The 11,390-nt window shown below is 53.3% G+C and overlaps 1 protein-coding gene across 1 annotated transcript; it reads right to left on the bottom strand.

Moving 5' to 3' along the window:
• Positions 1-468: 468 nt before the first annotated feature.
• Positions 469-11,145, bottom strand: LOC140193220 (sodium/potassium-transporting ATPase subunit alpha-2-like). The gene is made up of 5 exons (XM_072250616.1): positions 11,002-11,145; positions 10,753-10,883; positions 7,681-7,782; positions 2,132-2,223; positions 469-812 (listed from the first exon to the last, which is right to left on the bottom strand). The coding sequence occupies exons 1-5, from the start codon at positions 11,143-11,145 to the stop codon at positions 784-786; spliced, it is 498 nt and encodes a 165-aa protein (XP_072106717.1). The 3' UTR covers positions 469-783.
• Between the last annotated feature and the right edge of the window lie 245 nt (positions 11,146-11,390).

The raw sequence follows: 11,390 nt of genomic DNA, 5'->3' as shown, positions 1-11,390 counted from the left end.
TGCAGGCATTGTGACTCTGCCATTCATGATCTGTGTGCTATTTGTTTAATTTTGTGTGATTTGTTCTTTTCTCCTACATTGGTTGTTTGTCTGTTTTGGTTTTGCAGAGTTTCTACCTGGATTTTATTATGTTTATTTGTTTTGTGAGTGTCTGGCTGAAGAGGAATGTGGAGGTTGTTAATGATTTATATACTTTGATTATAAATGTACCTTGAAGTTGAGGAGGTGTCAGCTGGTATTGACCATTCTCTGCTCTCCCCATGAACCAATGCAGTAACCAGTTCCCATGTTCCCCCACCAAGGCTGACAGAGGGAGGCAATTAAGAAATGCAGAACAGGCCATTCAGCCCATCAATGCTACTATGTGGGAACAGCAGGAAGTGACATCTCCCATTCAGAGGAGGCTGCCTGCCCAAACTGTGCATCTTCCATGGGAGCCAGACCAACAGAATTTGACTCTCAGAGATCTGGCAGTCAACAAAAAGAGTTTATTTCCATGGTGGTGGTGGTGGTGGGGGGGGTTCAGAAAGGAGTTTGCTGTCACCATGCAGACTTCTGGAGCTTGAGGAACAGTCTGGGGGAGCGGACGGACTGCCTTAGAGGGTCAGGAAGGAGGGAGCTCAGGAGAAGGTTCAAGAAACAGAGAGGTGATAGGGGAAAGGGGAAGGGGGAAGAGGGAAGGGAGAGGCAGCAGAGAAGGTACAGCAGGGGGGATGAGAGGAGGATGGTCATCACTTGTTTGCTGTTCTCTGACGGCAGGGGAGGACTGCCGGCAGGAGGCTCTCAGTAGTATGTCTCACGTTCCACCCAGCCTAGAAGAGAGGTTTTGGGGGCAGGGGGTGGAGAGAGAAAGAAAATCAGTCCAAAAAATTCACACCTCGGTGGCAACACCGAACACCCTACACTGAGTGCGACGTGACGCAGCGCGCTCCCACCCTACACTGAGTGCGACGTGACGCAGCGCCCTCCCACCCTCCACCGAGTGCGCGACGTGACGCAGCGCGCTCCCACCCTCCACCGAGTGCGACGTGACGCAGCGCGCTCCCACCCTCCACCGAGTGCGCGACGTGACGCAGCGCGCTCCCACCCGACACCGAGTGCGCGACGTGACGCAGCGCGCTCCCACCCTCCACCGAGTGCGCGACGTGACGCAGCGCGCTCCCACCCTCCACCGAGTGCGACGTGACGCAGCGCGCTCCCACCCGACACCGAGTGCGCGACGTGACGCAGCGCGCTCCCACCCTCCACCGAGTGCGCGACGTGACGCAGCGCGCTCCCACCCTCCACCGAGTGCGACGTGACGCAGCGCGCTCCCACCCGACACCGAGTGCGCGACGTGACGCAGCGCGCTCCCACCCGACACCGAGTGCGCGACGTGACGCAGCGCGCTCCCACCCTCCACCGAGTGCGCGACGTGACGCAGCGCGCTCCCACCCTCCACCGAGTGCGCGACGTGACGCAGCGCACTCCCACCCTCCACCGAGTGCGACGTGACACAACGCGGTCCCACCCGACACCGAGTGCAACGTGACACAGCGCTGTCCCATTCATAAGACAATAAGACAGAGGAGAAGAATCAGTCTTTTGGCCCATCGTGTCTGCTCTGCCATTCTATCATGACTGATTTATTATCCCTGTTAATGCCATTTTTCTGCCTTCTCCCTGTAACCTTTGACACCCAGACTAATCAAGAATCTATCAGCCTGCACTTTCATTACACCGAATGACAGCCTCCACAACCGTTTGTGGCAATAAATTCCATGGATTCACCACCTGTTGGCTAAAGCAATTCCTCCTCAACCCCTGATCCCACCCCGTTGGCCTCCAGGTCGATATTTGCCCACCCACCCCTTCCATTGGGGTGAGGGGTGCTGTTGGGGGCAGAAAATTTCTAAAGTAAGTACGTACAGCACAGCATTGTGGGCCAAAGGGTCTGTATTGTGTTGTAGGTTTTCTATGTTTCTAAATTCCCTCACAATTGTGGACAGTTTGACATCCATAACACTGTGTCAGACACCCTCCACCAGGCCGTGCTCTCAGCACAGACTCCCGCACTCCCACCCCCACCCCCAACACTCATTCCCCCGCATCACGGGAGCAGTCGCAGATCGTTCTGGAAGGAGTGACTCACCGCCAGGGTGTCGGCGCAGAATGAACTTCCGGACCTCATCGTAGATGAAGATGAGGAGGCTGTAGGGAAAGGCACAGAACCACCAAGGAAGCCTAGTGGGAGACAGCGAGGGGGTGGGAGGGAGAGAGGTGGGGAGAAAGAGAGGGTGGGGAGAGGGGCAGGCAGCAAGGGAGAGAGAGGGTGGGGAGAGAGGATGGGGGGACAGAGGGAGGGGGCAAGAGAGGGTGAGGGGGAAGAGAGAGTGGGGAGGAGAGGCAGAAGAGAGGGAGAGGGACAGGAAGGGGGAGAGAGATCGGGGAGGGGGACAGAGAGGTCAGACGGTGGAGAGGATGGAGAGGAGGAGGGTGAGGGCAAGGGGGACGGAATCAGAAAAATAAATTTCAAGTTCCTGGACATCAACATCTCGGAGAATTTATTTTGGCCCCAACACACGCTGGTGGCTCTACTTCATTGGAAATTTGATATGTCACCAAGACTCCAGCAACATCTCCAAACATCACCGGTGGCATCACCATGTGATTTGGACACGATAGGAAGAAGTGTCAGAGGTTTATGGACTTAGCCAGCTCTATCATGGGTCCATCCTCTCCACCATCAAGGACATAAGAGTAGAATTAAGCCATTTGGCCCATCAAGTCTGCTCGGCCTTTCCAACATGGCTGATTTATTATCCCTCTCAACTCCATTCCCTGCCTTCCCCCCATAACCTTCAACACACTGACTAACGCCGACAACAACCTGGCCCTTAACACCCAGAAGACCAAGGAGATCATTGTGGACTTCAGGCATGCTAGGAGCCACACTCACCTCCCCATCTACATCAACGGAGCTGTAGTGGAGCGTGTATCAAGCTTCAAATTCCTTGGTGTCCACATTTCTGAGGACCTCACCTGGTCCCTGAACTCCTCCATCCTGATCAGAAAGGCGCAACAACACCTTTATTTCATGTGGAGCATCAAGAAAGCTCACCTCTGTCCCAGGATACTGACAGACTCTTACTGCATCTCAGTGTGGTACGGCAATTGTCCCGTATCGGACCGCAAAGCACTCTGGCGTGTGGTGAAAACTGCCCAGCGGATTATCGGCACCCAATTGCCCACCATTGAGAACATCTACCATAAACGCTGCCTGGGCAGGGTGAAAAGCATTATCAAGGATGCATCTCACCCTAACCATAGACTTTTTACTCTCCTCCCATCAGGTAGGCACTACAGGAGCCTCCGCTCCCGCACCAGCAGGCGCAGGAAGAGCTTCTTCCCTGAGGCTGTGACCCTGCTGAACCTCACATCACAGCGCTAAGCAGTATTGCACCCATATTGTACTGTCTCAGTACTTTTATATTTGTGTGCTGTAGCACTTACTTTTTATTCACAGTTATTTTGTAAATAACACTATTCTTTGCATTTCTGGTCAAATGCTAACTGCATTTCATTGGCTTTGTATCTGTACTCGGCACAATGACAATAAAGTTGAATCTAATCTAATCTAATCTAATCTAATCAAAAACCTATGAATCTCTGCTTTAAATATACCCAATGTCTCGGCCTTCACAGTCATCTGTGACAATCATTTCCACAGATTCAGCACCCTTTGACGAAAGAACTTCCTCCTCATTTCTGTTCTAAATGGGTGTCCCTTTATTCTGAGGCTGTTCTCTCCCACTATAGGAAACACCCTCTCCACATCCATTCTTTCTAGGCCTTTCAGTAGCTGGTAGGTTTCAACGAGATCCCCCCCTTCATTCTTCTAAACTCCAGTGAGAACAGGCCCAGAGCCATCAAACACTCCTCAGAAAGTTAACCCTTTAATTTCTATTCCAATCACTCCCCATCTTTGTATAACCTCCCTGACACCCCTCCCGATGTCATCCTTCAGATAATCTCAGTGCCAACAAAGCCGGTCACACTTGCCCTCCAAACCTTTCCTGTCTATGTCCCCATCCCAGTGTCCTTTCAATGTTATCACTTCTATCTCTGCCAAGCCTTGTAACACCCTGCACTGTCCTGAATCTGTCCCTCCACTCTCCCTAGCTTTGTAGAGCACACAGTACTCCAGGACCCTCAGCTGACCAGTTAACCTACTCCAACATCAATTTAACCCTTCCCTACAATGAACCCTCCATTTTTCTTTCAGTCATGTGCCTATGTTAGAGTCTCTGAAATGTCCCTGCCACCACATCTTCCACTGTGTCAACCACTGCGCCTACCACTGTGTCAATAGTTAATAGTCCACACTATTTTCCTTTTACCAAAATGTATTATCATACATTTCCCAGCACTGTATTCCATCTGCCACTTGTTTCCCCGTTCTTCCAATTTGTCCAAGTCCTGCTGCAATCACACTGCTTCCTCAGCACTACCTACCCCTCCATCTATCTTTATATCATCAGCAAACTTTGCCACAAAGCCATTAATTCCATTATCCAAATCATTGACAAAAAATGTGAAAAGTAGCGGTCCCAATATTGACCCCTGAGGAACACCAGCAGCCAACTGGAAAAGGCCCCTTTATTTCCCACTCACTGCCTCCTGCCTGTCAGCCATTCCTCTATCCATGCCAATATCTTTCCTGTAACACCATAGGATTTTATCTTGTTAAGCAGCCTCATGTTGGCTCCTGCTCAAATTTCTTCTGAAAATCCAAATAAATGACATCCATTTCCTCTCCTTTGTCCACACTGCTTGTTACTTCCTTGAAGAACTCTAACAGATTTGTCAGGCTAGATTTCCCTTGACAGAAACCATGCTGACTTTGATTTATTTTATCATTAGTCTCCAAGTAACCTGAAACCTCATCCTTAATAATAGATTCCAACACTTTCCCAACCACTGAGGTTAGACTAACTGGCCCAAAATTTCCTTTCTTTTGCCTTCCTCCTTTCTTAAAGACTGCAGTGACATTTGCAATCTTCCTGTGCTCCAGGACCATGTCAGGGTCAAGTAATTCTTCAAAGATCATGACCAATGCATCTGTTATCTCTTCAGCATTCTCTCTCAGGATCCTGGGATGTGGTCTATCTGGTCCAGATGACTTATCCACATTAAGACAGTTGAGTTTGCCCAGCACTTCTTCCTTTGTAATAGCAATGGCATTCACTCCTGCTCCCTGACACTCACAGACCTTTGTCACACTGCTAGTGCCTTCCACAGTGAAGACAGGTGCAAAGTACCCATTACGTTCATTTGCCATTTCTATGTCCCTCATTACTACCTCACCAGCATCATTTTCCAGTGATCCAATATGAATTCTCACCTCCCTTTTACTCCTTATATGACTGAGAAAACCTTTGGTATCCTGCTTTATATTATCGGCTCGTCTGCCCTCATATTTCATCTTCTCCTTTCTTATAGGCTTTTTAGTTGCCTTTTGTTGGATTTTAAAATCTTCCAAATCATGCAACATCCCACTCACTTTTGCTACCTTACATGCCTTTCTCTTGGCTTTTATGCAGTTATTAACTTCCCTTGGCACATGGCCAAGTGGTTAAGGAGTTCGTCTAGTGATTTGAAGGTCGCTCGTTCGAACCTTGGCTGAGGCAGCGTGTGTGTCCTTGAGCAAGGCACTTAACCACACATTGCTTTGCGACAACACTGGTGCCAAGCTGTATGGGTCCTAATGCCCTTCCCTTGGACAACATCGGTGGTGTGGAGAGGGGAGACTTGCAGCATGGGCAACTGCTGGTCTTCCATACAACCTTGCCCAGGCCTGCGCCCTGGAAACTTTCCAAGGCACAAATCCATGGTCTCATGAGACTAATGGATGCCTATATATAACTTCCTTTGTCAGCCATGGTTTCCTACCCCTGCCATTTGAGAAAGTCTTCCTCTGTGGGTCATATCTATACTGCGCCTTGTGAACTATTCCCAGAAACTTCAGCCATCTCTGCTCTGCCATCATCCCCACCAGTATCCTCCTCCAATCCACCTGGGCAAGCTCCTCTCTGAGGCCTCTGTAATTCCCTTTATTCCATTGCGATACTGATACATGTGACTCATGCTTATCCCTCTCAAATTACAGTATGAATTCAATCATAATATGATCACAGCCTCCTAAGGGTTCCTTTATCTTAAGCTCCCAAATAAGATCTGGGTTATTACACGACACACAGTCTAAGATAAGCTTTCCCCAAGTAGGCTGAAGCACAAGCTGCTCTAAAAAGCTATTTCATAGGAATTCAACAAAGTCTCTCTCTTACGATCCGACACCAACCTGATTTTCTCAATACCCTTGCATATTGAAGTCCCCCATTACAATTGTGCCACTACCCTTATTACATGCCTGTTCCAGCTCCCTTTGCAACCTTAACCCCACATCTTGGCTACTATTTGGAGGCCTATATACAATTCCCATAATGTTTTTTCGCCCTTGCAGTTTCTAACTCCACCCACAAAGGTTCAGCATTCTCTGACCCGATGTCTCCTCTTTCTGAAGATGTACTTCCATCTCTTACCAACAGAGCCACACCACTGCCTATGCCTTCCTGCCTGTCCTTTCAATACAAAGTATATCCTTTGGAGTTAAGCTCCAAAATATGGCCTTCTTTCAGTCATGATTCAGTACCTCTTACATCTCCCCCTACCCCCACCCCCATGTTTCTGGCTATCTAAACTCCTTTGTAGCCCCTTCCAAAATCCCTGCACCCTATCCAATTCTGATAGCCCCACCCTCCTTATCTCTACACCCTACACCCTCCTTATCTCTGTAACCCATAAGACCATAACATATAGGAGCAGAATTAGGCCATCTGGCCCTTCGAGTCTGCTTCGCCATTCAATCATGGCTAATCCTTTTTTCTATCTCCTCCTCAACCCCAGTTCCCGACTTTCTCCCTATAGCCTTTGACGCCATGTCCAATCACGAACCTATCAATCTCTGCCTTAAATACACCCGACCTGGCCTCCACAGTTGCACTTTTTGGCTAAAGAAATTTCTCCACATCTCTGTTTTGAAATGGCACCCCTCTATTCTGAAGTTGGCCCTCTCCCTCCATGGGAAACATCTTCTCTGCATCTACTCTGTCTAGGCCTTTCAACATTCAAAAGGTTTCAATGAGATCTTTCCTCATCCTTCTAAATTCCAGCAAGTACAGACCCAGAGCCATCAAACATTCCTTGTAAGATAACCCTTTCATTCCTGGAATCATCCTAGTGAACCTCCTCTGGACCCTCTCCAATGCCAGCACATCTTTTCTAAGATGAGGGGCCCAAAACTATTCACAATACTCAAGGTGAGGCCTCACCAGTGCCTTATAAAACCTCAGCATCACATCCTTGCTCTTGTATTCTAGACCTCTTGAAATGAATGCTAACATAACATTTGCCTTCCTTACCACCAACTCAACCAGCAAGTTAACCTTCAGGGTGTTCTGCACAAGGACTCCCAAGTCCCACTGCATCTTAGATTCCTGGATTTTCTCCTCGTTTAGAAAATAGTCTGCACATTTATTTCTACTACCGAAGTGCATGACCAACTTTCTCCACCCCTTCCGACCCTGTGACCTCTCTCCTCCCTGCACTACCCTCCCACGTGGAGCTGGACAGGTTGCTTACTTCAGAGGGTACATGCGGAGGGCGACATCCATTCCTGGGCAGTAGGAGAGGAAAGCAGCCAGCGCGGTCTCCTCGAAGAGGCCAAAGATCAGGATCTTGTTTCTGAACAAGGGTAGGGTAGGCTGACCGTGAGACATGGAGAAAATACTTTTCCTTCCCCCAACTACTCCCTCGCCCTCCTGCTCCCCTCCCTGCCTTTCTTGGATCACATCCCTCCCCTCATCTCTCTACTCCTCCTCACCTCTACTTGCCACTCCTCAGCCTCAATCCCCTCCCTCCTTCCTTCCTCTGACACACTTACTCCCTCCCCCAGCCACTCTGCTCTTTCACTCTCCTTCCCATTTATGCTCTGCCCCCAACATGGTGATGTAAGGATTAGCCTAACACTGGTACAGCACCTGCGACCCCGGTTCAATTCCTGCCACTGTCAGTACGTTCTCCCCGTCACCACGTGGGTTTCCTCAGGACGCTGTGGTTCCCACCCACTGACAGGTTAGGGTGAGTAAACTGTGGGTGTGTTAGGTTGGTGCCGGAAGTGTGCTGAGAGCTGTGGGCTGCCACCAGTATTTACTTACTTGGAGAGATGCACGGAACAGCCCTTTCTGGCAAACCGAGCCTCACTGCCCAGCAACACAGCTATCGAACCCAACTCTCAGCACAGGACAATTTACCATTAAACTACCAACCCGAAGGGGACGGAGAGACCGGAGGGGAGGGAGAGACCAGAGGGGAGGAGAGACCGGAGGGGAGGGAGAGACCAGAGGAGAGGGAGGGACCGGTGGGGAGGGAGAGACCAGAGGGGAGGGAGAGACCGGAGGGGGGACGGAGAGACAGGAGGGGAGGGAGAGACAGGAGGGGAGGGAGAGACTGGTGGGGAGGGAGAGACCAGAGGGGAGGGAGAGACCGGTGGGGAGGGAGAGACCAGAGGGGAGGGAGAGACTGGTGGGGAGGGAGAGACCGGAGAGGACGGAGAGCCGGAGGGGAGGAGAGACAGAGGGGAGGGAGAGACCGGAGTGGAGGGAGGACCAGGAGGGGAGGGAGAGACCAGAGGGTAGGGAGAGACCGGAGGGTCGGAGAGACCAGAGTGGAGGGAGAACCCGGAGGGGACCGAGTTCCCGGAGGGGAGGGAAAGACCGGAGGGGACGGAGAGACCGGAAGGGAGGGAGGTCCCAGAGGGGAGGGAGGACCTGGAGGGGAAGGAGAGACCGGAGGGGAGGGAGGACCTGGAGGGGAGGGAGAGACCAGAGGGTAGGGAGAGACCGGAGGGGAGGGAGGTCCCAGAGGGGAGGGAGAGACTGGCGGGGAGGGAGGGACTGGAGGGGAGGGAGAACCTGGAGGGGAGGGAGAGACTGGAGGGGACGGTGGGACAGGAGGGGAGGGAGAGACCAGAGAGAATGGAGAGACCGAAGGGGAGGGAGAGACAGGAGGGGATGGAGAAATCGGAGGGGACCGAGTTCCCGGAGGGGAGGGTAAGACCGGAGGGGACGGAGAGACTGGAGGGGAGGGAGGACCTGGAGGGGAAGGAGAGACCGGAGGGTAGGGAGAGATCGGAGGGTAGGGAGAGACCGGAGGGGAGGGAGAGACTGGAAGGGAGGGAGGGACTGGAGGCCACAGAGGGACCAGAGTGGAGGGAGAACCCGGAGGGGAGGGAGAGACAGATGGGGAGGGAGGGACCGGAGGGGAAGGAGAGATCGGAGGGGACAGAGAGACCGGAGGGGACGGAGAGACCGGAGGGTCGGAGAGACTGGAGTGGAGGGAGAACCCGGAGGGGACGGAGAGACCAGAGCGGAGGGAGAACCCAGAGGGGACCGAGTTACCGGAGGAGAGGGAAAGACCGGAGGGGAGGGAGAGACAAGAGGGGATGGAGAGACAGGAGGGGACAGAGAGACAGGAGGGGAGGGAGAGACCGGAGGGGACGGAGGGACCAGAGTGGAGGGAGAACCCGGAGGGGAGGGAGAGACAGGAAGGGAGGGAGGGACTGGAGGGGAGGGAGAGAGCGGAGGGGTGGGAGAGACCGGAGGGGACGGAGGGACCAGAGTGGAGAGAGAACCCAGAGGGGAGGGAGAGACAGGAAGGGAGGGAGGGACTGGAGGGGAGGGAGAGAGCGGAGGGGTGGGAGAGACCGGAGGGGACGGAGGGACCAGAGTGGAGAGAGAACCCGGAGGGGAGGGAGAGACAGGAAGGGAGGGAGGGACTGGAGGGGAGGGAGAGAGCGGAGGGGTGGGAGAGACCGGAGGGGACGGAAGGACAGGAGGGGAGGGAGAGACAGGAGGGGTCGGAGAGACTGGAGGGGAGGGAGAGATCGAAGGGGAGGGAAAGACCGGAGGGGACGGAGAGACCGGAGGGGACGGAGGGACAGGAGGGGAGGGAGAATCTGGAGGAGAGGGAGAGCCTGGAGGGGGGGGAGAGACCAGAGGAGACGGAGAACCCGGAGGGGAGGGAGAACCTGGTGGGAAGGGAGAGACCGGAGGGGAGTGAGAGACCGCAGGGGAGGAGAGACTGGAGGGGAGGGAGGGACCGGAGGGGAGGAGAGACTGGAGGGGAGGGAGAGACCGGAGGGGAGGGTGAGACCGGAGAAGGGGGAGTGGCGGGAGGGGAGGGAGGGACCGGAGGGGATGGAGAAATCGGAGTGGACGGAGAACCCGGAGAGACCGGAAGAAACCCAGATGCACATGGGAAGGAACTTACAAGCTATGTTACAGAGAATGCTGGAATTGAACTCTGAATTTTGACACTCCAAGCTGTAAGAATGTTGCACCACCCCCTACGCTACCATCACATCCTGTCAATGTTTCAATAGACACAGAATAATTCAAGGAAATCATTACCCCTCATGTTACCTCTGTGTCCATTCTGGTCCCGCCACTCAGAGGCTCCCTCCCTCGTGCCCACTGCTACCCACGTTGCCACTCCGTCTCCCTCCCTCGTGCCCACTGCTACCCACGTTGCCACTCGGTCTCCCTCCCTCGTGCTCACTGCTACCCATGTTGCCACTCGGTCTCCCTCCCTCATGCCCACTGCTACCCATGTTGCCACTCGGTCTCCCTCCCTCGTGCTCACACTGGCACTCACTTCATGCCCTGCTGGAAGATGGAATTCCTCCGTGTTTTGCAAATGAGCAGGTCGGCCCACTGCACAACCACGATGCTGGTAAAGAACGCCGTGTGGCAGGTGAACTCCACGATCTTGCGCTGCTCGTACGTCTGCGGAGGAAATGGGGAACAACAGTGAGGTGCGTCAACAGACAAGGGGTCCCGTGGTCCCAGCCTCGCTCCCTCGCTCCCTCTTTCCCTTGCCCCTCCACGCTTAGTGAAGCCTCACCCACTCCTGCCCATAACTATCCTCCAGGTCGTTGCGAGTCCGGTCGTCCCAGTCCAGCCGCAGATTGAGGAGGTGCGAAGGCAGGAAGCCGTTCTCAGCCAGGATCACAAAGTAGGTGAAGAAGCCGCCCAATGCCTGGATCATCCCTGTTGGCGAGGAGAGGGGGGGAGAGGGAGAGGGTGAGAGGCAAGGGTGAGAGACAGAGAGTGGCGGGGGAGAGAGAGAGGCAGGGGTGAGAGAGAGAGAGAGACGGGGTGAGAGAGAGAGACAAGGAGAGAGAGAGAGACGGGGTGAGAGAGAGAGACGGGGAGAGAGAGAGATGGGGAGAGAGATAGACAGGGGTAAGAAAGAGAGATGGGGGTGAGAGAGAGGCAGGGGGAGAGAGAGAC

Source organism: Mobula birostris, unplaced genomic scaffold (genome assembly GCF_030028105.1).
Source record: "Mobula birostris isolate sMobBir1 unplaced genomic scaffold, sMobBir1.hap1 scaffold_4546, whole genome shotgun sequence".
In the NCBI taxonomy this organism is placed as follows: domain Eukaryota; kingdom Metazoa; phylum Chordata; class Chondrichthyes; order Myliobatiformes; family Myliobatidae; genus Mobula; species Mobula birostris.
Note: the sequence above shows the minus strand (reverse complement) of the source record. Positions and strands in the feature narration are given on the sequence as shown.

Bases quoted from the DNA above. Each gene is read 5' to 3' on its own strand.
- LOC140193220 (XM_072250616.1), bottom strand. From the start codon at position 11,145: ATGATCCAGGCATTGGGCGGCTTCTTCACCTACTTTGTGATCCTGGCT. The intron at 2,224-7,680 runs GTAAGCAACCTG...GTCTCCCACTAG, and splicing joins CTCCGCATGTACCCTCTGAA to GCTTCCTTGGTGGTTCTGTG. The intron at 813-2,131 runs GTGAGTCACTCC...CCTCTCTTCTAG, and splicing joins TCTGCGCCGACACCCTGGCG to GCTGGGTGGAACGTGAGACA.